The sequence below is a fragment of the Eschrichtius robustus genome, chromosome 13, assembly GCF_028021215.1.
Source record: "Eschrichtius robustus isolate mEscRob2 chromosome 13, mEscRob2.pri, whole genome shotgun sequence".
NCBI lineage: Eukaryota > Metazoa > Chordata > Mammalia > Artiodactyla > Eschrichtiidae > Eschrichtius > Eschrichtius robustus.
Window position 1 is genome coordinate 100,356,827 of NC_090836.1, and position 27,656 is coordinate 100,384,482.

At 42.3% G+C, this 27,656-nt stretch overlaps 1 protein-coding gene across 1 annotated transcript in view; it reads right to left on the reverse strand.

Annotated features, from left to right (window-relative positions):
- Nucleotides 1-27,656, reverse strand: part of ARFGAP3 (ARF GTPase activating protein 3) — a 58,023-nt gene that overhangs the window by 12,756 nt on the left and 17,611 nt on the right. Inside the window, exons 5-12 of the mRNA XM_068560280.1 lie at nt 27,405-27,488; nt 24,678-24,765; nt 21,489-21,551; nt 20,149-20,195; nt 19,424-19,566; nt 14,163-14,291; nt 13,131-13,253; nt 2,263-2,394 (exon numbers count right to left, since the gene is read on the reverse strand). Of these exons, the coding sequence (XP_068416381.1) occupies nt 2,263-2,394; nt 13,131-13,253; nt 14,163-14,291; nt 19,424-19,566; nt 20,149-20,195; nt 21,489-21,551; nt 24,678-24,765; nt 27,405-27,488 (809 nt within the window). The remainder of the gene's footprint in view (nt 1-2,262; nt 2,395-13,130; nt 13,254-14,162; nt 14,292-19,423; nt 19,567-20,148; nt 20,196-21,488; nt 21,552-24,677; nt 24,766-27,404; nt 27,489-27,656) is intronic.

The window sequence follows — 27,656 nt, forward strand, 5'->3', positions numbered from 1 at the left end:
GAAGCCTGGGATTAACAGATACCACTACTACATACCAGTGTAAAACAGAGGGCTTCCCTGGTGGCACAGTGGTTAAGAATCCGCCTGCCAGTGCAGGGGATACGGGTTCGAGCCCTGGTCCAGGAAGATCCCACATGCCGCGAAGCAACTAAGCCCGTGCGTCACAACTACTGGGCCTGCGCTCTAGAGCCCGCGAGCCACAACTACTGAGCCCACGTGCCACAACTACTGAAGCCCACGCACCTAGAGCCCGTGCTCCGCAACAAGAGAAGCCACCGCAGTGAGAAGCCCACGCACCGCAACGAAGAGTAGCCCCTGCTCGCCGCAACTAGAGAAAGTCCACACACAGCAATGAAGACCCAATGCAGCCAAAAAAAAAAAAAAAAAAAAAATCCCACCAATTTTCTAAAAAATAAAATAAAATAGATAAACGACATGGTCCTACTATACAGCATGGCAAACTACACTCAACATCTTATAATAACTTATAATGGAAAAGGATATGAAAAAGAATATATATATATATTCTTACATATTCAGTTGCATCTATCTATCTATCTATCTATCTGAATCACTTTGCTGCACACCAGAAACTAAGACAATATTGTAAATCAACTATACTTCAATTATAAAAAAAAAAAAAGAAAAAAATGGATATCTTAAAACAAATAAAAATGGAAACACTTATGGGATATAGCAAAAGCAGTACTAAGAGGGAAGTTTAAGGCCAACAGGTATATGAAAAGGTGTTCAACATCAGTGATCATCGGGGAAATGGAAATCAAAACCACAGTGAGATATACCACCTCATACCTGTTAGGATGGCTATTATCAAGAAGACATGAGATAAGTGTTGGTGAGGACTGGAGAAAAGGGAACCTTTGTATACCACTGGTGGGAATGGAAATTAGTATAGTCACATGGAAAACAGTGTGGGAGTTCGTAAAAAAATTAAAAATAGAACTACCGTATGATCCCACTTCTGGGTATATATATCTGAAGGAAACAAAATCAGTATCATGAAGAGATCTCTGCGGTCCCATGTGCACGGCCGCACTGTTCACAACAGGCAAGATACGGAAACAACCTAAGTAGCCGTCAATGGGTGAATGGATAAAGAAAATGTAGTATATAATATACAATGGGATAATATCCTGCTATAAAAAAGAAAGAAGGAAATCCTGCCATTTGTGACAACATGGATGAACCTGGGGGAAGTCAGACAGACAAATACTGTATGTCCTCACGTGTATGCAGAATCGAAGAAAAAAGAAGTTGAACTCAAAGAAACAGAGAGCAGAATAGTAGTTCCCAGGGAGATGGGGGAAATGGGCAGATGTTGGTCAAAGGGCACAAACTTTCATTTGTAAGATGAATGAGTTCTGGGGATCTAACGTACAGCACGGTGGTTATAGTTAATGATCCTGTGGTGTTACTTGAACTGTGGGAAGAGAGTCGAGCTTAAGTGTTCTCAGCACAAAGAACAAGAAACAGCCAAGCTAGGTTAAACTGATTTGAAGTAAGGCAAATGCACTTCTCATTCGTAACGTATGCACATGCCATTTTACTTTTTAAAAAGCCAACGGCAGTAATTTTGTAAAGGGATTTTAGGCCACTTTGAAAAGCCTGAGACTTCTAATTGGAAAACTGAGTAAATATCCAACCCACACAACATCTGAATGAACTTTGCTATTTAAAATAAGGCCTGTTGTTTCACTCTTCAGTTGGTTCCACAGGTCAATTAGTAACTGTTGGATACACGGTCATGCACGTCAGACGCTGCTCTACATTATGTAGCCAAATGGGCAGGATGACGGTATATCCCAGTCACCGAGGACAATCCCAGGTCACACCTGTTGTCCCAGCGTACTAGTATTGTCCCCCTGCACTCTAAGTAACGAGTTCCCTGGTTTGGATGATGCATCACACAGCCCTTCACTCATCGTCACCAAAAACCGGAGACACGTCTTTGACAGGTAAATGGATAAACAGACTCAAAAATAAAGAGGGAGGAACACAGCAACATGAATGAATCTCAAGTGCACTACGAAAAGTCAGAGAAGCCTGTCTAACAAGGCTGGTTACTGCATGACTCCAGTTACAGGACATTCTGGGAAAGGAAAAACTGTGAGGTCAGAATACAGACCAGGATACAAAGAATATTCTTGAAAGAGTACAACAAAATCATTTACTAGCGTTAGAGAATCTCCCTAGAGATGCATGGAGTCACTATCTACAATCCCACTGCTCTGGCACTCATACCTGTCCGTGTAGCCTGCGGTTTTCAGAATTATGTCAGTGTCTTTGATGGTCTCTTTTTTCCAGTAGGAATCCGAACTGTCATCCCAGCTAGACAAAGAACTGCTCCTTAACTCCACTGGCTCGTCAAAGTACCTGTGTGAGAGAGAGCAGAACAGTGACTTGGGAGGACCTTACCGATGACCACTCACATCCGGTACGTGGGGACTGCCCTTCCCAGCCTCTCTGAAGTTGGAGGCAGCCACGTGATCTGGCCAATGCAACAGGAGCAGACATAAGGCGAGTCATTTCCAAGGCCTTTCAGGTGCCCAGTCTTCTCTGCCCTCGCCGCATGGAAGAGGTCGGGTTTTCCAGGTGCTTCAGCCTCGGGCAGGTGAAACCACCATCCACCTGGACAATCAGGATTCCACCAGAAGGACAGGTAAGCTGGACAATCACCTGTACCCTCAGCTGACTTTAGTGAATGAGAGACAAACCATCATTGTGTTAAGCCCTCAAGATCGGGGCGGGGGGGTGGGGGGGCAGTATTTCTCCCTGCAGCATAACCTAGCTTATCCCAACAGCGCATGACGTCTTTGAGTGCTACCCCACTCTAGGTTAGTCACAAATAATGCTTCGACCCCATCCGAGGAGCTCTTTGCCGGCAATCCTGCCATGTCAGCCACGGCGTAAGGCATCACCCCGAACAGCAACCAGCACTGAGTGTAAGTGGTGCTGACCAGCCTCCTGCTGGAACCAGTCACAGCGCTGCGATCGCTGATCACAGGACCCCCGCCCCGAGATGCCCTCTCGGTCTGGAGCTGGATGTGAGCTTTGTCTGTAAGCATCTCAGGGGAGCTGCTGGCCTTCTGGGTGGGTTTACACTTTCATTAGCTGAGCGCCACTGAGCAGGGCATCGCTGAGAGAGCAAGACTCAGTGACAGCTTTTGGTCCTGGGTGGTGGGAGAAAAATCTTTGACCAAGAGCAGCAGGGTTTGCCTGGAACAGGACAGAGACTGATAGGTGAGGCGGATGTGCCAGAGCCGCAATGAAAAGTGACCGTGCCATCTCAGGATTCAGGACCGCTTAGGGTGGAAAAAAACCCGGCCAGGCATGCACTCCTTATAAAGGTGGTTCCCGAAGTTCAGAAGAGAGACGCAGATCCCAGTGCTTGGGCCTTAGGAGAGGAAGGATGATGGAAGAGGACACAGAGGCTTCAAAAATGTCACCGAGGTTTCTGCAGAGAGTAAGAACAGAAGCACACAGGAAACAAGGTGAGGGCCAAGCCCCGAGGGCATAAGGAGTTCAAAGGTGAGCTAAGATGGGGGGCGGGGGGAAAAGACTAAATACACTCTTTTATTCTCGCAGAAAAAAAAAACCAGAAGAAGGAGGGGGGATAAACCTGCCGTTTGAAGCAGATGGTATGACTTCATATGAATAATAGAAAAAAGGCAGAATTTCCAAATGTGGTTTCTGCATTCTCTGGCAAGGAGGTCATTAAGAACAAAACTTGTTACACTAGCCTTCTCTCCCCAGGAAGGAAAACATGCAGTGTTCAAAGCCTATCTGGATTTCAGCTAGAAACTGACCAGGCTCTCCCTGTGGCCAATCAGCGGATGAGCCCTGAGCCACTGCGCTCTGCTCAGAGGAACAGAGACAACCAATCCCTGTTCAGAGAAGAGACCAGAACAGCGAAGAGGCTTGAAGTCACGTCTGAGAAAGAAGCTTTGAAAGATGTGACTCACGTGTTGGCCTGCTAAGTTACCTTCAAATATCTGAGGGACATATTTCTAAGGGACCAAGTGAAAGAACTAGGACCGATTCAATAAGGAATTTTAAAACTACTTAATAATTAAAGACAAAGAAAAATTATTGAAAGCAGCAAGGGAAAAACGACAAATAACATACAAGGGAACTCCCGTAAGGTTAACAGCTGATTTCTCAGCAGAAACTCTACAAGCCAGAAGGGAGTGGCATGATATACTTAAAGTGATGAAAGGGAAGAACCTACAACCAAGATTACTCTACCCGGCAAGGATCTCATTTAGATTTGATGGAGAAATCAAAAGCTTTACAGACAAGCAAAAGCTACGAGAATTCAGCACCACCAAACCAGCTCTACAACAAATGCTAAAGGAACTTCTCTAAGTGGGAAACACAAGAGAAGAAAAGGACCTACAAAAACAAACCCAAAACAATTAAGAAAATGGTCATAGGAACATACGTATCGATAATTACCTTAAACGTGAATGGATTAAATGCCCCAACCAAAAGACATAGACTGGCTGAATGGATACAAAAACAAGACCCATATATATGCTGTCTACAAGAGACCCACTTTAGACCTAGGGACACATACAGACTGAAAGTGAGGGGATGGAAAAAGATATTCCATGCAAATGGAAATCAAAAGAAAGCTGGAGTAGCTATACTCATATCAGATAAAATAGACTTTAAAATAAAGAATGTTACAAGAGACAAGGAAGGACACTACATAATGATCCAGGGATCAATCCAAGAAGAAGATATAACAATTATAAATATATATGCACCCAACATAGGAGCACCTCAATACATAAGGCAACTGCTAACAGCTATAAAAGAGGAAATCGACAGTAACACAATAATAGTGGGGGACTTTAACACCACACTTACACCAATGGACAGATCATCCAAAATGAAAATAAATAAGGAAACAGAAGCTTTAAATGACACAATAGACCAGTTAGATTTAATTGATATACATAGGACATTCCATCCAAAAACAGCAGATTACACGTTCTTCTCAAGTGCGCACGGAACATTCTCCAGGATAGATCACATCTTGGGTCACAAAGCAAGCCTCAGTAAATTTAAGAAAATTGAAATCATATCAAGCATCTTTTCTGACCACAACGCTATGAGATTAGAAATGAATTACAGGGAAAAAAAAAACGTAAAAAAGACAAACACATGGAGGCTAAACAATACGTTACTAAATAACCAAGAGATCACTGAAGAAAACAAAGAGGAAATCAAAAAATACCTAGAGACAAATGACAAGGAAAACACGACGACCCAAAACCTATGGGATGCAGCAAAAGCAGTTCTAAGAGGGAAGTTTATAGCTGTACAAGCCTATCTCAAGAAACAAGAAAAATCTCAAGTAAACAATCTAACCTTACACCTAAAGAAACTAGAGAAAGAAGAACAAACAAAACCCAAAGTTAGCAGAAGGAAAGAAATCATAAAGATCAGAGCAGAAATAAATGAAATAGAAACAAAGAAAACAATAGCAAAGATCAATAAAACTAAAAGTTGGTTCTTTGAGAAGATAAACAAAATTGATAAGCCATTAGCCAGACTCATCAAGAAAAAGAGGGAGAGGACTCAAATCAATAAAATCAGAAATGAAAAAGGAGAAGTTACAACAGACACTGCAGAAATACAAAGCATCCTAAGAGACTACCACAAGCAACTTTATGCCAATAAAATGGACAACCTGGAAGAAATGGACAAATTTTTAGAAAGGTATAACCTTCCAAGACTGAACCAGGAAGAAACAGAAAATATGAACAGACCAATCACAGGTAATGAAATTGAAACTGTGATTAAAAATCTTCCAACAAACAAAAGTCCAGGACCAGATGGCTTCACAGGTGAATTCTATCAAACATTTAGAGAAGAGCTAACACCCATCCTTCTCAAACTCTTCCAAAAGATTGCAGAGGAAGGAACACTCCCAAACTCATTCTATGAGGCCACCATCACCCTGATACCAAAACCAGACAAAGACACTACAAGAAAAGAAAACTACAGACCAACATCACTGATGAATATAGATGCAAAAATCCTCAACAAAATACTAGCAAACAGAATCCAACAACACATTAAAAGGATCATACACCACGATCAAGTGGGATTTATCCCAGGGATGCAAGGATTCTTCAATATATGCAAATCAATCAATGTGATACACCATATTAACAAGTTGAAGAATAAAAACCATATGATCATCTCAATAGATGCAGAAAAAGCTTTTGACAAAATTCAACACCCATTTCTGATAAAAACTCTCCAGAAAGTGGGCATAGAGGGAACCTACCTCAACATAATAAAGGCCATATATGACAAACCCACAGCAAACATCATTCTCAATGGTGAAAAACTGAAAGCATTTCCTCTAAGATCAGGAACGAGACAAGGATGTCCACTCTCACCACTATTATTCAACATAGTTCTGGAAGTCCTAGCCACGGCAATCAGAGAAGAAAAAGGAATACAAATTGGAAAAGAAGAAGTAAAACTGTCACTGTTTGCGGATGACATGATACTATACATAGAGAATCCTAAAACTGCCACCAGAAAACTGCTAGAGCTAATTAATGAGTATGGTAAAGTTGCAGGATACAAAATTAATGCACAGAAATCTCTTGCATTCCTATACGCTAATGATGAAAAATCTGAAAGAGAAATTATGGAAACACTCCCATTTACCATTGCAACAAAAAGAATAAAATACCTAGGAATAAACCTACCTAGGGAGACAAAAGACCTGTATGCAGAAAACTATAAGACACTGATGAAAGAAATTAAAGATGATACCAACAGATGGAGAGATATACCATGTTCTTGGATTGGAAGAATCAACATTGTGAAAATGAGTATACTACCCAAAGCAATCTACAGATTCAATGCAATCCCTATCAAATTACCAATGGCATTTTTTACGGAGCTAGAACAAATCATCTTAAAATTTGTATGGAGACACAAAAGACCCCGAATAGCCAAAGTAGTCTTGAGGGGAAAAAACAGAGCTGGAGGAATCAGACTCCCTGACTTCAGACTCTACTACAAAGCTACAGTAATCAAGACAATATGGTACTGGCACAAAAACAGAAACATAGATCAATGGAACAAGATAGAAAGCCCAGAGATTAACCCACGCACCTATGGTCAACTAATCTATGACAAAGGAGGCAAAGATATACAATGGAGAAAAGACAGTCTCTTCAATAAGTGGTGCTGGGAAAACTGGACAGCTACATGTAAAAGAATGAAATTAGAATACTCCCTAACACCACACACAAAAATAAACTCAAAATGGATTAGAGACCTAAATGTAAGACCGGACACTATAAAACTCTTAGAGGAAAACATAGGAAGAACACTCTTTGACATAAATCACAGCAAGATCTTTTTTGATCCACCTCCTAGAGTAATGGAAATAAAAACAAAAATAAACAAATGGGACCTAATGAAACTTCAAAGCTTTTGCACAGCAAAGGAAACCATAAACAAGACGAAAAGACAACCCTCAGAATGGGAGAAAGTATTTGCAAATGAATCAATGGACAAAGGATTAATCTCCAAAATATATAAACAGCTCGTTCAGCTCAATATTAAAGAAACAAACACCCCAATCCAAAAATGGGCAGAAGACCTAAATAGACATTTCTCCAAAGAAGACATACAGACGGCCACGAAGCACATGAAAAGATGCTCAACACCACTAATTATTAGAGAAATGCAAATCAAAACTACAATGAGGTATCACCTCACTCCTGTTAGAATGGGCATCATCAGAAAATCTACAAACAACAAATGCTGGAGAGGGTGTGGAGAAAAGGGAACCCTCTTGCACTGTTGGTGGGAATGTAAATTGATACAGCCACTATGGAAAACACTATGGAGGTTCCTTAAAAAACTAAAACTAGAATTACCATATGACCCAGCAATCCCACTACTGGGCATATACCCAGAGAAAACCGTAATTCAAAAAGACACATGCAACCCAAATGTTCATTGCAGCACTATCTACAATAGCCAGGTCATGGAAGCAACCTAAATGCCCATCAACAGACGAATGGATAAAGAAGTTGTGGTACATATATACAATGGAACATTACTCAGCCATAAAAAGGAACGAAATTGAGTCATTTGTTGAGACGTGGATGGATCTAGAGACTGTCATACAGAGTGAAGTAAGTCAGAAAGAGAAAAACAAGTATCGTATATTAATGCATGTATGTGGAACCTAGAAAAATGGTACAGATGAGCCGGTTTGCAGGGCAGAAGTTGAGACACAGATGTAGAGAATGGACATATAGACACCAAGGGGGGAAAACTGCGGTGGGGTGGGGATGGTGGTGTGCTGAATTGGGCAATTGGGATTGACATGTATACACTGATGTGTATAAAACTGATGCCTAATAAGAACATGCAGTATAAAAAAACAAACAAGCAAAACAACTAATACTAAACTTTCATTGGGTTATTTGTATGGAAATATGTTAATATAAATGTTTCAGACATTACATGAAATTTCTAAAAATCTTATATTTGTATTTGTATGGAAATATGTATGGACATATGTTAATATAAATGTTTCAGACATTACATGAAATTTCTAAAAATCTTATATGTTCTGGTATAATGTTATAAGTAATAATCCTAGTTATTACTTTAAAATGTATATCTCAGAAATAACTAATTTTCTTGTCAACTGCATTATTATGAACTTTCATCAAATCTTTAACTGTGGTCATTTTTAAGTCTTTTGTCATTTACAGACAGTTCTGGGTGTACTCTGATGCTTTTGCAAATATGTTCCTATAAAAGGGTTCCATCTTCAAGAAATTCATGGAAAAGACTCTGACAAGTACAGGTTTCTGGTAACTGACTGTACTGCTGAACTGAATGAATAAGCATTTTCAGAACTCTAATGAAAAACTGATGAACTCAAAAAAGTGCTAACAAAAGATCAAGATGAAAGAAAAAATTTAATTACATGGGACTGAGTGAACTGATGAGGATGAGTATAATTTTTGTGACTTTCTGTCTGAATTAAAAAAAAAAAAAAAATCCCACAAGGACTCAGAGGCAAAGAATATACAAATCAATTTTCACTGCAAAGTAAAGGAGCTGTTACAGTGGAGGATTACTGGACTGAATGTCAATATTATGACATAGTATGAGTGTGTTTCAGGTTTGGTAATTGCAATCATTGTTGCTTTTGTTGTGGTCATCCATGTACAATACTTGGTGTCAGTCTATTTATCTCTTGTAAAAATAAAATACAGTGTGTGTGTGTGTGTGTGTGTGTGTGTGTGTGAAAAAAAAAAACAAAACTACTTAATAAGCACCTATGAGGGGCCAGGCACTTGCTGGGTGAGGATACTGGGCAAGGAGACATACTCAGACCCTGCCCTTACGCGGTTGGCTGATCTGAGCTCAGAAACCCGGGGAGATATGTAAGCATAGGGCCGTGTTTCTCATGGAGCTGCTGTCGGACTGAACGGCTGCCTGGAGGAGGAGGGAGGGGAGGGGGAGGGGGAGGGGGAGGAGGGAGGGGAGGGGGAGGGGGAGGAGGGAGGGGAGGGGGAGGGGGAGGAGGGAGGGGAGGGGGAGGGGGAGAGAGAGGGGAGGGGGAGGGGGAGCGGGAGGAGGGGGAGTGCTGAGGGGCTGCGGCGTCCCCTGGAGGGCTCTGGGGTGGGGCTGGGGGTGAGCACTGGATGGAGGTGGGTGGAACTTCCAGGCCCTTCACAACTCTGAGGCACTGGTACTCATGACTTTTCGAATTTAGTATCACTCTAAGGGAATATTCTTCATTCTGGTAAGCCAAAGTGCTTATCCTGGAATGTAGGGCCATCGGATTTTTTTTTTTTTTAAATGACTGGACAACTCAAAAATCAGAAGGAGAGAGAAAGCCATTCTGCTAGGGTCCTACTGATTAGCAGGAGCCCGTTACGTCGCATTCTCTGCGCTGCGGCGGGGAGGGTGCCCTTCCCACCAATCACCAGCGAGGCTCCCTGTGCTCCTACACGGTGCACACGGTGCGGGAGGGCCTCCAGATGCAGCAGGGAGGATGCGGTGGAGGATGGGCATCCACCAATGGCTGTGGGGCACCTGCCTTTCCTCGGAAACACAACAGCTGCCCTGGATCTCCAAATCTTTATTGACTTTCTAATGTTTTGATTTCTAGATCCTTGTTCTTAATACATTTCATTTTTATTTTTGCCCTCCCAGTCTGTCTTCACCCAACCTGAAAACATTCCTTACAATCCCCTGATAAGAGCCCCTAGTAGCACATATCTGATTTACAGCTATAGACAACTGTCTATTCCCTTGAAGGCCACACTGGCTTTACAAGGCTGAACAAATTGTTCTAGTTTCATTATTCGGTACTCAATATATAATTACATTGTTTATATCCTGGAAATAATGGAACTCAAAAGAACAAACAAACAGAAAAACAAAAACAAACCCCCAAGATATGGTTGGTCTTATTTTTAATAGAAACAGTACTCTTTCATAATTCATAATATTCAAGTTCTAATGGGCTAACGAATTATTTGGAAGCAATGAGAGCTCTTCATGGAATATGCCTGCTTTCCGAGAGTCCATGTTTATTTGACTTCATCTGCCAAAGTAAGTATTGTTCTACCAATAGTGGCTACCACAAGGAGGACCAGCAGAGGCGCTTACGTTACCATCAGACAACCTGCAGGTGATGACAAACAACACACCAAGGTCTCTGGCAGGAACCCAGCAAGTGCGGTCAACATACAAACGCCATCTGCTCCCCGGTTTCAAACCGTGAATAACTGTTCCATAGCAGCGAAGGCCTTTAGGGCTAACTCTTTTGACTAAGCTTTTGGAGAGGGAGGCCAACAGGATTCCTAAAGCTCCCAACGGGCAGAGGAAGCCCCACAGGAGCCCGGCGGCGGCCTGGAGTGGGCAAGGCTCCCCAGTTGCCCCCCCCCCAGGGCCCGTCCTCACCCGTAGCCACCTCTCCTTCCAACCCTGTGACCAAGCGGCACCACTCATGGAGCTGGAAACCTACTTCCTTTACTTGCCTATGCTCTCCTCTGCAGGAGTTGTAATGAGCAGTGAAATAATCAAAAAGGCTTTGTGGAGAAGCCAAGCGGGCGAGTGTAGACCCTGCACCACTGGGACTTTTCTTGACCCGGACACATCGTCTCACCTAGTGTGCACACCTGAAGTGACCTGACACACATGCAGCCTTCAAATCAAGTTAGACATTTAATTTTAGCCTGTAGAAAATGTATTTAAATACTTTAAAAGGCATGATTTGGAAGTTACTTCTAAGTAACCTGAAACCCAGTATGTTATATAGGTTACTCACAAGCGGCAAACGTCAAACCATCCCTGTCTCTGAAAGCACTGACAGGGAACACCTCTAAACTACTAACTTTTTTTTGGGTAAAATATCTGGACTTGAAGTAATTTGAAGCTATGCTAGGAGAATGATTTAAAGATAGTTCTCTGTATTACAATTCCTTACCTACGAACTTTGATAGGAGAATACAGAATTTCAGGATTAGATTCTAATTAGTTCACATATATTTATATCTGCTACGTATATGAAAACGCTTCAAGCCTGTATAATTGCCAGACAACAGTAATGCCCTTTGAGATGTGGGTGAGTGATGGCGTCTCCTTGTAAGGACCGCCCATTACTGATGGGCACACATTCAATTTCGCCAAACTCCAAACTTGAAGGTGGCCCTCAATGCGGTTAACTTAAGTATCTAACAATAGTAATTAAACATTTAGACTGAGTCACACGGCTCCTGAACTGAGTTTCTATATAATAATAGCAGCTAAACATGACAGCACTATTCCCAGTGCTCTGTATTAACTCATTTAACCCTTGCACACCCTGAAAGGTTGGTACTGCTGGTGTCCCTAACTTACAGCTGAAGAAGCTGTAGCACAGAGAGGTTACACAGCTCGGCCCAGGTCACACAGTCAGTAAGTGGCAGGGCCAGGGTTCAAGTCCAGGTCGCCCAGCTTCCCAGCTGGTGCCCACCTCCTGATATCCCAAGTTCACTTGGTGCCTGTGAAGCAGGCCTCTCCCTGTGCTGCTCAGGTTCTTGGAGGAACCGCACAGAGTGAGTCAATTCAAGTTAAACTTGTTTCCGGCCTCTGCAGGCGGCTTGAACCTGAACCACGGCCTCTCCATGGTCAGCTTCACACTGGAGTTAGGCAACTTGTCCCCGTCGGATGGGGAGTGCTGAAGGATGGGACCTAGGCTTTATCCTGGGACACCCCTCTGAAAGCAACAGTGTTTTACGTTCATAAATATGCACACACAAAGAGCATTTATTTAATATTCTATCCTGCCAACTGGAGACTCCAGAAACTGGTATTCTGAAAACAAAAGAAGCTGCTGAAGGCGCAGCTGTGAAATATTCCAACTGTTAGAATAAGACTAAACAACTGAACATATACCTTTGGGATTTTACATATTTCTCCAATTTCACATTTTAGATAAATACAACTTTCCCACCTCTACTTTTAACTCCGGGTTGCAGAGTTGACTTTATTTTTTTAAAATAAATAAATAATTAATTAATTAATTAATTAATTAATTTATTTATTTATTTATGTATTTATTTATGGCTGTGTTGGGTCTTCGTTTCTGTGTGAGGCCTTTCTCTAGTTGTGGCGAGCAGGGGCCACTCTTCATCGCGGTGCGCGGGCCTCTCACTATCGCGGCCTCTCTTGTTGCGGAGCACAGGCTCCAGACGCGCAGGCTCAGTAATTCTGGCTCACGGGCCCAGTTGCTCCGCGGCATGTGGGATCTTCCCAGACCAGGGCTCAAACCCATGTCCCCTGCATTGGCAGGCGGATTCTCAACCACTGCGCCACCAGGGAAGCCCCAGGTTGCAGATTTTATTATCAAACATTTCAATATTAGCAAACATCATCCACTAAAGACGGTGACCCCAATTTTTTTCCAAAGGACATCCTTGACTCCAGCCAAAGCTTTTAAAAACAATGCAGTAAACGGATTTGTATTTGTTCCTAATGCAAATAAACTCGTGAGTCCACAGTGATCACTGCTTTTCAAAAAGACACTTCAAAGATGATTTTTAACAGGTTACCTTGAGCTGGAAGCAAAATACGAGTCATCACTGTCATCACTATGCTTTTTTCTTGGTTTTGCTGTGATTGGCGTTTCCTGTTCAATGGTCTGCAAATCTGAAGTCACTGAATGTGAAATACCACTTGAGAAAATAAGAGAATAAAACGGAAAAGAATAATATTAGTTCACGAAGACACTTGTGTGTTCACCAAAGGACGAATCGTTTTTTTCTTCTTTTGGCCTCGCTGCGCGGCTCGCGGGATCTTAGTTCCCTGACCAGGGATCGAACCCGGGCCCCCAGCAGTGGAAGGGTGGAGTCCTAACCTCTGGACCGCCAGGGAATTCCCATGACTGTTTTAATTTATACTCTCAACAAAAATATACTTATTAGTGGGGTTAAAAACATGAGCAATAAAAAAATATTCTTTTGGTGTAAGCATTGAAAGATACTGGACCTCAGTGAGGACTGTGACTGATTATACAAAACACAGTCACATGTGTCAGCTATGTTCACGGCATCCACTTAATGACAAGTCAGACCTGTTTCCTTTTACCTAAGAATCAAATGTGGAATTTTTCATGCTACAGTGAACACCACTGTCCCTCAGCTTCTGAGGGGGCTTGCTTCCAGGACCCCAGCAGATAAAAAAAATCCACAGTACTCCTTTGTATTTTAAATCATCTCTAGATTACTAATAACACCTAATACAATGTAAATGCTACATAAATAATTGCAAATACAATGTAAATACTATGTAAATAGTTGCCCTTAAGAGTGGTATATGCAGCAAATTCAAGTTTTGCTTTTTAGAACTTTCTGGAATTCCCCCCCCCCCCCAAACATTTTCAATCCCCAGTTGGTTGAATCTGCAAATGCAGAACCCGTGGATACAGAGGGCTGCGGGCGGCCTGTATTAGAGCAAAAGCAAAACAACTGAAGAAAGTGAGTAATGAGAAAACATTTCTGAAGTTGAAATTAACAAGGAAAATCCGTTCATGATTAGCAAACTAGTTTAAGTTCTGAAATCCAAGAAAGCAGAGTCTTACACACCTTCTGCAATTTCCAAATCCCATGCCAAGTCTCTCTGATTCCGCCTTCTTTTTGCCACTCATGTTCATCTTTTCATCTTTCCTCATTTCAATTTTAAGATCCTTATAGGCTAATCGTAATGATGACACACTGCCAGAAAAACCAAATGCTCCTTAATTTAGCTTTAATTCTGTGTTCTTAAGTTAAAATACGAAGAACATTAAACATATCACTCTACTTTTAGCTTTGTGCTTCTTTCCATAAAATAACAATTATGAAGGCAAGTTGGCATTTTTTTGGGGTAAAGGTCTTTTTTGAGTAGATGCTCAAGAAAATCTGAATGAGTTTACAGATACTTTTTGGTTGCTGCTGAACTTACATTACTATTCTAGTTTATATCGCTTATTATCATGTCATAACATGATGTATACTGAAATTATTTCTTTAAAGGATAGTAAAAAGCAGAATTTCTTACTTGGACTAATCTTTTACTATACTTCAACATTACATATCAAAAATACGAGGTTAGTCTTGTTGGTTTGCTCTGGTTTAAGATAAAAAATATATACAAATTTGACTTAACAAACAGATAAATTAAGAAGGGATTACTTCATTGCAAGAGGGTTCTTCAGTTTACAGGAAAACTTCCTGTAGGGTCTCTTTATGTAATCAGGCTCTGAGAGCATTTAAAATGGAGTTATCTCCAGTAATACCACTTCTGGGCATATATTCGGAGAAAACCATAATTTGAAAAGATACATGCACCCCAACGTTCATTGCAGCACTATTTACAATAGCCAGGACATGGAAGCAACCTAAATGTCCATCAACAGAGGAGTAGGTAGAGAAGATGTGTGTGTGTGTGTGTGTGTGTGCGCGCGCGTGCGCGCGCGCGCGCACACACACACACACACACACACACACACACACACAATGGAATATTACACTCAGCCATAAAAAAGAACGAAATAATGCCATTTGCAGCAACATGGATGGACCCAGAGGTTGTCATACTGAGTGAAGTAAATCAGACAGAGAAAGACAAATATCATATGATATAGCTTATACGTGGAATCTAAAAAAGGGTAGAAATGAACTTATCTACAAAACAGAAATAGAGTTACAGATGTAGAAAACAAACTTACGGTTACCAGGGGTTAAGGAGCAGGGAGGGATAAACTGGAGATTGGGATTGACATATACACACTACTATGTATACAATAGATAACGGGTAAGGACCTACCGTAGAGCACAGGGAACTCTACTCAATACTCTGTAATGGCCTATATGGGAAAAGAATCTAAAAAAGAGTGGATATATGTATATGTATAACTGATTCACTTTGCTGTACACCTGAAACTAACACACCACTGTAAACCAACTATACTCCGATAAAAACTAAAAAAAAAAAAAAGAAAAAACAATTGGAGTTGTCATTCCTCAGCCAATAGTTTCCTCTGCACCACCAGGCAGATACTCATCACCCACCTCTCAAATATTTGTGACAAATAATGCACCCAGGTGAGAAACAACGAATAAAACACCGTCCTTTGCTCTCAGATTTCCAAAAACGCTATAAATACTTCATTTTCCATAAAGAAAACCAGGCCTATATTAACAATTACAAGAGTATATTATCATATTGGTAAAACAGCAACAAAATTTGAGGACCTTGAAAAATGATATACCTACCTTATCATGATTTCTGAGCTATCATCCATTTTATAAAAGTGTGTAAAACGTCACGAATTCTTCATAAGAAAGACACTGTACCAATTCCATAATAATATAAACACATTTCTCTGTAGTGAAAGGGAATGACAACAGAATTTCTTACTAGGAAAAAATAATCTTGCTTTTGCTGTTTCCCTCCTTAATGAGTCAAGCAGGATTTCTATTTTGTTTTAATCTGGCAGTTTGTTTTCTTCACTATTATTCCCAGAGATCAGGTAATGGTAACATACCCACTTTATTACTTGGGAAATATAATATACTCTGTCAAGTATGATTTTTGGAGGAAAACAATAGATCTGTTTAAAGTCGGTAGAACTGTGGTAACAGAGTCTTCTGGAGATGAATGGATAGGGGTGGTATGAGATGGGGAAGTTTTCCTTCTTGGGGCACTTGACGTACGATTGGGTCTATCCTCCATTAAAAGTGTGCACTTTTCACAGCCGGGCCCTGGAAGCACTAACGGAATGCGGAAGCCGGGACTCCAAGCTTCTCAGACCCGCAGAAGCCCTTCCAGTACCAGCTCGGCTCAGGGGAGGGCTGGCCAGGCCCTCAGAGGTCAGCAAGAGAGCAGCTCCAGCGGCGCCCCTGTGTCTTCTTACTACTCTTTCTACCAACTGTGCACACAGACGCCCCCGAGGATGGGCCCAGAGACTGCCAGGCGAGGCTCAGGCTGCTGCGCGCAGAGTTTAGTTTCACAGCCGACAACACAAGAAACGATACTGAGCCTGACAGCCGACTGAACTGAAGTAAATTTATTTACAGCTGTGGAAAACCTGAACTTGCAGAAGACTAACATAAAGCTTGGGCACCTCCTCATAGCTGGCACAGCGCTAGCCTGGTGAAACCGAGCTGTGATGCGCCGGCGCGGCAGGACAGGGATTAGCGCGTGGTGCTGCAGCTGTTCTGAACAAGGCCACGAGAGGGCTCAAACTGGGTTCCTGAGTCCAGTTCCTAAATACCCCATGATCTGCACCTTTGCTTTTAGGCTGTACTGAACGGTCCTAATGAAAGAGCCACGCTGGGGCTGCTGTTCTTTCCAACAGTAACACGCTAGCGTCCGTCCACCTGACCCGCAGGGAGGGAGCTGCCGCCCCCTGTATTCCGCGTCTCCTGCTCTGATCAGGCGGGGATTTCACACGTTCTCTGGGAGAACCTCGTGCACGAGCAATCTGGACAGAGCCTGCTCCAAACATACTCAGATGTTTTTAAAACTATTTCTGAAAATTTATTTTATGTATTTATTTTTGGCCGCGTGGAGTCTTCGTTGCTGCGCGCGGGCTTTCTCTAGTTGTGGCGAGACGGGGCTGCTCTTCGTTGCGGCGCGCGGGCTTCTCATTGCGGTGGCTTCTCTTGTCGCGGAGCACGGGCTCTAGGCGCGCGGCCTTCAGTAGTTGCGGCACGTGGGCTCGGTAGCTGTGGCTCGCGGGCTCTAGAGCGCAGGCTCAGTAGTTGAGGCGCACGGGCTTAGTTGCTCCGCGGCGTGTGGGATCTTCCCGGACCAGGGCTCGAACCCGTGTCCCCTGCACTGGCAGGTGCACTCCTAACCACTGCGCCACCAGGGAAGTCCCGAGAACCTACTCAGATTTAACCTTCCCCCTTGCCCAGTGTCAAGAAGCCTAGCGAAGTCAGAGACATCAAAGTGAAGTCTGACAACTCAGAGTAAACCTGACATAGAGCATTTCAAATCACATTTTACCCAAATACAGTTTCGTGCTGCCCCCTAGGTTCTGTGAGCTAAAGGACAGTGAGGAATAACGGGCGATTTCAAATGATCTGGGCTCATCACATGAAAGTCCTCTTAGCGCACCGTGAGCATCGATAGCAAGAAGTCGCACTGGCTGAGCACCTACTATGCGCCAGGCACTGTTTGATGCACTTTAATGAGAATTCACTAAAGGAATCCGCAAAACAACCTCATAAAGTATTTTCTTCATTAGGCAACCCGTAGTAATTAACTTAAGCTAAAACAGATACACATGAAAATAAAACGCCGTATAAATAAAATAAACACGCATACAAAACAGGAGTCCAAGTCGCCTTTCCTCTATTCTCTCCTTACCATCCTCTATGCCCAGTCACGGGCACTTTCCAGACGGCCGTGTGTCCCTTCCGTTTTCAACACAAACGAAAACCTCTCAGGAGCCTTAAGTATCTACCTAAAACAAGTCTCTAGTCTGGCCTCCTGGCCTCCAGTTTTTTCCCGTTCCTTCTGTCCTGGATATCGCCACCAAACGCGCTTTCTAAAACACACCCCTTCTTCACAGCACTCCCCTCAGATGTGGTGTAAAACTGCTGGCCTGACTTCAGGGTGACCCACAGCATCATTCCCATGTCCCCAGTCCAGGCAGGACCCCAGTACCACCGTCTGGATTCCCTCTTCTTCATTCTCTTAGGCTCTTCCTGCTCCCCCTGCCCCGTGCCAAGTCTGACTCTGAGACTCCTTCAAGATCCAGGCTCAAAAGCTCTGGAGATGCCACCATACCCACAACCTTCCATCATACAATTAGAATTTAGTCACCAAGTTCAACGGGGCTTCACATTATAAACACTCTTTTCATTACTGAGATATAACTCACGTACCATAAAATCCACCTTTCTAAAGTACACAACTCAGTTTAGCATATTCACAAGGCTGCCACGGTCAGCACTATCTAATTCCAGAACATTTTCATCACCCCCAAAAGAAACCCCTGCCCATTAGCGGTCACCCCGCGTTCTCTCCCCTGCCCCCAGCCCCTAGTGGCAACCACTAGTCTGCTTTCTGTCTCTGGATTTGCCTAATTTGGACATTCCATTTCTAAGGAATCATACAATATGCGGTCTTCTGTGGCCAGTTTCTTTCTTAGCATAAAATTTTTAAGATTTGTCCATGCTGCAGCACGTGTCAGTACTTTATTCCTTTTTATGGCCGAATAATATTTTATCGTATGGACATACACATTTTGTTTATCCATTCACTACTTGATGGACACTTGGGTTATTTCTACTTTTTGGCTACAGGGATTAATGCCGCTACGGACACATGTACAAGTTCTGGTGTGGCTACATGGGCGTATTTTAATTTCTCTGAGAATATACTGAGGAGTGGAATTGCTGGGTCATATGGTAACTGCCACCAGCAAAGCACGAGGGCTCCAGTTTCTCTGCATTCTTGCCAGCACTTGCTGTCTGTCTTCTTGATTACAGCTACCTTGAGTGAAGTGGCATCTCCCTGTGGCTCTGACTTGCATCTCCCTGACGGCTGGCGATGCTGAGCGCCCTTCCTGCGTAAGCACCTCCTGAGCGCGCTGTCTCTCCCCTCCCGCGACCCCATCCCAATCCTGCCTGCACAGCTGCAACCGGAAAGGGCGACTGCCTCCTTCACCCCTGGTCTCTCCGCTTCTAATCTACACGTCCATGCAGTCTTCGTTACCATAAAACTGAATTTTGCATTATCCTCCTCACACACATGTGTAAGAATAAATGGCATTTGGAAAGCAAATCTCAGAGTTGTTTAATTAATAGGGTTAGTCACTAGAAACATATTACTATGACCCAATCAAACTTACACTGATTCTTCATTAGGTGCCGCCCTGGCCAGAAGGTCTTCCTGTTCCTTCATTTTATCTACGGCTTGGGCTTGTTTTTCAATTTCATTAAAGCACGTGTTCGTCAGTTTCTGGGCTCCCAAACTTCCTTTTTTGGCCCCAAGCTAGAAGATACAGTATAAGATTACATTCTACCCAAACTGTTTGGAAACGTTTACAACAAAAGTTAACATTTATCAAGGGTTATTACTTAGTCCTCACGACTCCATGAGGCCGGCACTGTCACCACCCCCGGGTGATGGAGGTGGACCTGAAGCTCCTGCCAGTTTAGCGACTCAACCAAGATCCCACAGCTGGCAAGCGATGAGGTCGGGACTCAAACCCCGCACCCGCCTCCAGAGCAGGGGCTCTGACAGGAATCACGGCATCTCAACATTCAACCAATGACAACCCTCCCAGCCTCACCAGACAGCACTGCTTTTAGAACCGTAACCATGACAGAAACTCCCAGGGAGCCTCTGCTGATTTTTTTCAGAATTTTGTCATTGACAGAGAAATGTTAAACACTCATTCTAGAAAATCTTCACTAAGTATAACATCCCCTCATTGAACAAAACAAGCTTTTTATCAAAGCCACATTCATTATAATATGGCTCAAAATAAAAGTACAATGACAAAGGTGGCTTTTCCGAGTGCATAAGCCATTTTACAGCTAAACTACCAGATATTTTATACATAATACTCACTCCTCTTTTAGCTTGATTCGGTTTCTTTTTTATGATAGAGGAAACCTCTGTCAAAAAATGAAAAGTACAAAGTCAGACCAATGGAAATATATAATTTCAGTGTATTTTTAAAAATTCTAAGATACTGTGTTTTATTATTTAAGAGACTATAACATTTTCCACATTAGTTTGTCATCCAGAAGGCTCAAGTATACGAGTGTACTTTAGATGAACAGAGTTTCATCAAAATAGAGTCCTCAGTATTTCCACGTAGTATCCAAACTCAGAGAGTCCATATTTTTTTGGGACACCACACTAAAGAGAAATAAAGAGACTAAGTTTGCCCCATTCACTACTTTCTTCAGGAGCATTTCATATTACATTAGAACAAACCCTCCTATTAATCTCTACTCTTCAAAAATTTTCAAAATTGTTTTAAAGTAGAAAGTTAGCCAGGCATTACGTATACAACTAAAGCAGTGAAGTGCTTTCCACTCTGATTTATGTTATCATATTAACCAATAAGAAATATAAAACACTCTATTATTTTGGTAGCATTACATTCTAAATTGCACAAAAATATATGATGCTTTCAGATAAAGTTTCTTAAAAATTGTTTTCTGGGTAAATTTTAATCATAGATTACATATTCTGTGTTTAGAATTATGTTAAAGAGACCCAGTAAGAATAAAACATTATTTTCTTACAAAGTGAGAATGTGCTTTAATAGGAAAAAGATAGCATAAAACCACAAACAACAAAGATTAAAACTTTTAGTCCTAATGAGGGAATAACCTCATTATATTTCAAGTGTAAAAAAGCCATCCATGGAAATTCTCCTTTTCATCACTTTCTTTTAGATTTGTACTGCGGTAGTCACATAATCTGCTCCCAATCTCCTACAAGTCTATTATAAATACATGATGAAAATACCTGGAACATTTCTAATAGTTTAGTTATTTTTCACCAAAGCAGCTGCTTTCCAATTAATGCAGTGTAATATGCACTAATTTCAGATTGTATTTCCCTGATAATGAAAAATTAGAAATTAAGTTCACCTACAATAAAATCAGAAAGAGAAGAAAATGCTAAGAGTTCTTGAGTAGCTAGGAATGACTTGGCTGCTCTGACCTCTGCTTATGCTGGGACATAAACCAGCAAATCAAAAGCATCAAGGGCAACCTTCGCCGGGTACAGAGGCTGCTGCATTTCACAGCCATCAAGCTGGCCGAAACAGAACAGCATTTTTTGCTTAAATAAATCTCATTACATTTTAAGTTCCAGGCAGAATGTAAAGACAGGATTCATTTTTTTCTTAAGTTAATCTCACTCTCTAAATCACAATATAGGGTAACACATACCACCTAAAGCAGCCTTTGTTGGTACATTAAGACCTTCCACACTTGGTCCTTGTTCTGGTCCACCTGAAAGTTGAAAATATTGATATTAACGCAGAATATAGACTCATCAAATGTACTTTTGAATATATAATCCACTCAACTTGCTCAGTACTACGAATCTTATCCAATTCTGTCAATGACTGTCTTTTCTTTTTAGCTCCATATTCTATTTTATCATTTTAAGAATTTTAATTTAAAAGTCCATTAAAACAGAAGTATATTTTGTATCCAGTTGCTTTGTAGAATAAAAATGTTATTGCTCTCCTTAATTAATATCATTTGGAATTCTACCTTATGGTCCGGTGTTATATTTTATTTTTATTTATTTATTTATTTATTTGGTTGGTTGGTTGGTTGGTTGGTTGGTTGCAATGGGTCTTAGTTGCGGCATGTGGGCTCCTTAGGTGTGGCATGAGAACTCTTAGTTGAGGCATGCGTGTGGGATCTAGTTCCTTGACCAGGGATGGAACCCGGGCCCTCTGCATTGGGAGCGCAGAGTCTTAGCCACTGCGTCACCAGGGAAGTCCCATGGTCTGGTGTTTTAAAGTAAACTGTACTGAGGGACTTCCTTGGTGGCACAGTAGTTAAGAATCCGCCTCTGGTTTGCAGGGCAGAAATTGAGACACAGATGTAGAGAACAAACGTATGGACACCAAGGGGGGAAAGCGGGGGGCGGGTGGTGGTGGGATGAACTGGGAGATTGGGATTCACATGTATACACTAATACGTATAAAATGGATGACTAACAAGAACCTGCTGTGTAAAAAATAAATAAAATAAAATTCAAAAATTCAAAAAAAAAAAAAAGAAAAAGAATCTGCCTGCCAATGCAAGGGACACGGGTTCGAGCCTGGTCTGGGAGGATCCCACATGCCACGGAGCAACTAAGCCTGTGCGCCACAACTACTGAGCCTGTGCTCTAGAGCCCACGAGCCACAACTACTGAAGCCTGTGCGCCTAGAGCCCATGCTCCACAACAAGAGAAGCCACCGCAGTGAGAGGCCCGCACACCACAACGAAGAGTAGCCCCCGCTCGCTGCAACTAGAGAAAGCCTGAGCGCAGCAACAAAGACTCAATGCAGCCAAGAATAAATAAATAAATAAATAAATTTAAAAAAATGCTTTATAAAGTAAACTGTTCCGAGATACCAAGTACATATGTGGACTATACACCCAATATATGTTAACATTTGGAAATTCTAATACCAATTATATCAGTGATAGAAACCTAAATTTTCAGTTGCCAAGAAATCTGCTCTGTTTTCTAGTTGATCTAAAAAAAATGATTCTGGTTAGGAACTCTATTAAAGTTTTTATTTTAAAAATGTTGTTATTTTAATTTAATTTTATTTATTACGTTAAAAATGGATAAACAAAATGTAGTATATCCATGCAATGGAATATTATTTGGCCGTAAAAAGAAATGAAATACTGATACACGCTACAACATGGATGAACCTTGAAAACATTATGCTAAGCACAAGAAGCCAGTCACAAAAGACCACATAGAGTATGATTCCATATATATGAAATGTCCAGAATAGGCAGATCCTTAGAGACAGAAAGCAGGCCGGTGGTTGCCAGGGGCTGGGACAAGGAGAGAATGGAGACTGACTATTAACGGGTAGGGGTTTCTTTCTGGGCTGCTGAAAATGTTCTGAAATTAGATAGTACTGATGGTAGCACAACCTTGTGAATATACTAAAAACCACTGAATTGCATACTTTAAAAGGGTGAATCTTATGGTGTGCAAATTATATCTCAATAAAGCTATTTTTAAAAAAGTAGCAGGCCCAACAGTGGTTTAGAGGAAACTCAAGTATTTTATTTTTATACATTTTTTAAAAGGTAAACTCTAGTTAAGGCATTTAAACAGGCAAAGCAGGATGAGTGAGAACAATGCCAATTTGTAGAAAGAGAACTGATTCTACATTTATTGATTACTTACTCTGGGCCAGGAGCTGCTCCGGGCACTGGAGGAACAGCAGTGAACGACAGCACAGAAGCAGAGCATTGCAGGCCCCACATTCTATTTGTTAAAATTCTTTTGTTCTCTCGTTTTCACTGTGTGACCCTTACATTTACTCGAGACTGTACCTTGTCACCCGATGCTAACACATGAAATTCTGGGTCAAGCCTTGAGATGACAAGTCTCCCTAACTAACCACAGCTTAAGAAAAGTTCTAGATGGAGAAGAGAGAGGAAAATGTTGTTGCAGGTGCAGAAGAGGCGGGATTCCAAACAATAAAACCTTTTAGGGGAAATTCGTCAGCTAGGGACGCAGCTTCTGAGACATTTCCAAGAAAACATCTTGGTCTGCATTCAGTTCCCTTAGCTTTCTGTTAGTAAAACAAACGGAGACATCTGAACTTCAGAGGTTACTAGACCTCCCGTGGCAGGTAACCCTCAATCTCAGAAGGTGTTTTATGCTAATAAATTGTAAGAGTTAGAATATTCAAATTAGGGGGCTTCCCTGGTGGTGCAGTGGTTAGGAATCCGTCTGCCAATGCAGGGGACACAGGTTCGACCCTTGGTCCGGGAAGATCCCACGTGCCGCAGAGCAACTAAGCCCGTGAGCCACAACTACTGAGCCTGTGCTCTAGAGCCTGTGCTCTAGAGCCCGTGAGCCACAACTACTGAGCCCACATGCCACAACTACTGAGCCTTTGCTCTAGAGCCCGTGTGCCACAACTACTGAGCCCACGTGCCACAACTACTGAAGCCCGCGTGCCTAGAGCCCATGCTCCGCAACAAGAGAAGCCACTGCAGTGAGAAGCCCGAGCACCGCAACGAAGAGTAGCCCCCGCTCGCTGCAACTAGAGAAAGCCCGCGTGCAGCAACAAAGACCCAATGCAGCCAAAAATAAATAAAATGAAATACATTAAAAAACAAAACAAAAACTGTAGCAAGTTGAAAGTAAAAATCCTCAGTAATTTCATTCTCCAGTGAACAATTTGGTGTTAACTGTGTGATCTGGGTTCTGTTTTTTATAAAAATGAGATCATATTCCGTGTTCAGTAATCTTTTCTCCCCACTTTATAACTGACCATGGGCATCTTTCCCTAGCAAATGCAAGATTCTCATTTTCTAGTAGTTCCACAGATGCCAGTGAAGCACAGGACAGCACTACAGGGCAGGTCTCAGCACTACCTTCATTGTTTGCTGGAGGAGCGTCCACGTTCCCTGGTGTTAAAGAAGATGGTTCTGGTTCTGCTGATGCCCACCCTGTGCCACTCACCTGAAGCAAGGGGAGAAAAGCCGTTACCAGCAAAGCAAGAAAAGTCATAAAAAACAAATAACAGGGGAAGAACCTAGTAATTTAAACAGTCACCTTCCCACCTGGATTAGTGGGAAGGAAGGATAAGATTAAAATATACCTGTTCTTAAGTCTCTGTTTCCATGCTCAAATTCCTTATTTTTCCTCCTTTTCTTTAAATAAAAATTTTATTACGCAATAATTTCAGACTTACACAAAAGTTGCAAAGATAAAAGTTTCTATGGACTCTTCACCCAGCTTCCTCTGATGTTAAAATACCCAGGGTACATTTGTCAAAACGAAGAACCATCATTGGTACACTATTCGCTAAACTCCAGACTTTATTTGGATTTCACCAATTTCCCCACCAGTGTCTCTTTTCTGTTCCAGGACCCACCCAGGACCCCACGCTGCATTCGTCAGGTCTCCTCAGTCTGCTCTGCTTTGTGACAGTTTCTCAGTCTTTCCTTGTTTTTCAGGACCTTGAAACTTTTGAAGGGTACTGATAGGTATTTTGTAGAATGCCCCTCACTTTGAGTTTGTCTGATGTTTTCTTGTGATTACACTAGGTCTGGGGGAAGAACAGCAGAGAGGAGGTGCCCCCTCAGCGCCTCATGTCAACACGACTGTGCACTGGTGATGCCAATCGTTTTCACTTGGTTAGGCTGGCGCCTGGCAGTCTTTTCCCTGTAAAGTTACCGGTTTCCCCTTTCCATCCTCTAGTCCTGGGAAGCGTCACTAAGTCCAGTTCACAGGCAAGGGGAGGGGGGTTAAGCCCCACCTCCAGAAGGGTGGAGAGGTATATGCATGATTTGGAATTTTCTGTAAGGAAGACTGTCCTTTCCCTCCATTTCTTTATGCAATCATCCGTTTGTATTAGTATGGATATTTATTTATTCTTTGGATTATAGTCCAATACTATCATTATTTTGTTGTTCAAATTGTTCCAGCTCTGACGACTGGCACCTCTTCCAGGTTGGTTCCTGAGTCCTTCAGACATGTCCTCGTCCATTCCCCCTGCCCGGCCTCCTAGCACTTCCTTTCTTCTAGCACCATAGGGCGCTCCAGGCTTATCTGCCGCAGCAGCCCCAGTCCTAGAACCGGCCATCTCTCCAAAGGTAGCCCTGGGTCCTTCCACTGGAAAACAGCATTTAGAAACCAAGGTGTGGGTGCTGGGTGTGCCTGCTGTCCCGGGGTGTCACTGTCTCTAGGCCTCTCAGTGGACAGAGCTAGGTCATATATCTGTGTGTACCAACCCGTGTGTACACACGTATCTGCAATTAGTTCTCCATCATGTGTACGTGTGTGTGTGTGTGTGTGCGTGTGCGTATAGATATATAAACACAGAGAGAGAGAGACACTAAAATAAACATGAATTCATACTAATATCTCCAACTCTAATCCATACCAAACTGTTCATATCTCTCCTCTTTTTAGCCCATCATTTCTATTCCTAACATTTCTCAGCTACTAATCATGGATATTCTGTATCTAGTTTTATATTAAACAATAGCAGCAGATCACGATAGCACACCCTTCTCTTTTGTTTTCCGTTCCCATCTTTTTTGATAACTATTTCTGGTAACTATTGATTCTGTCAAAGATAACATGTACATAATGTGCAAATTACAATAGCAAAAAAAAAAAATCAAGGTTTAGCAATGTATACAACTTTACATAATTTTTACTTGAAAATCAGTTAAAGGACTGAGTAGCAGTTAAGCGAATGGGGGCCCCGCCCCATCGGGAGTGGAAGACGCAGGGCAGCTAACAGAACATCTGGGGCTGTAAGCCGGGGTGGCACGCATTTTCTTAAAGGACCAGCTAGTAAATACTTCAGGCTGTGCAGGCCTCATGTTCCCTGATCTAAGCGATCTGGGGAAAATGCACAGAGGGACCATGGATTGTTGTTACTACTCCTATCGGACTACGAAGATGAGGTTAGTGAAACGGCACTTGTTGAAGGCTTCCTCTGCGCTAGGTACCAGCTACTTTTATCTGTGTTAACTCACTTCATTCTCACAATAGCCTTGAGATATGTTCTACGTACACAGCTAAATAGGGGCAACGCATTTCAAACCGCTCTTAAAATCTGGGTTAAAAAAAAACCAACAAAAAACTGTCTTCATTCTTTGTCAGTTCCAAAGCTCTGAACTGCACTGGGAAGACCCCTAGTAAGACGTCCTCAGCCTCCCTCGAAGCTGGGTATAGGGCATGGGACTGAATTCTAGCCAGCAGGCTATGAGCAGAAGTGACGTGTGCCACCTCTAGATTGTAAAAGGATGGGGCACTTGCTTTCCCGAATGTTTGTCCTCCTCCCGCTGGCTGGGAAAGGTCATGAACTGGAGCGGCCACTCTGGACCCTGAGGTAGGAGCCACACAATGAGAAGAGCAAAATCCATACCCTGGTCAGCCCTGGACGGCCTACCTCTGCACTGCTGGTGGGAAATTAACTCCTACCTCATTCCAGGCCTGACTGTATTTCAGGGCTGTTTGTTACAGCAGCTTAGCCAATATCCTAACTGAAACATTGTAATATATGCCCTTTATAACTTTACTGTTGATAACTTTAGTTATGTCTTAGAAGCACACATGAAAATTATGTGAAGTGTAACACATACCTCAGGAGAAGCATGAGAGGCAAAAAAGTCTTCCTCCTTTGGTGGAGGGGACAAAGGTGGAACCACACAGCTATCAAGCCACAGCTGGAACAAAAACACATGCACCGCTCAGCATTTCACCTGCTTTAAAGTGTTTATTTAATGCTCTTCACTCCCTCTCTGGAGGCCTGTCTGCTAAAGATTTGTACTTTCCATTATTATAAAGTCAGGGCCCCTGAGCACATTTTAGTAACACATCAGTCCAGTAACTTC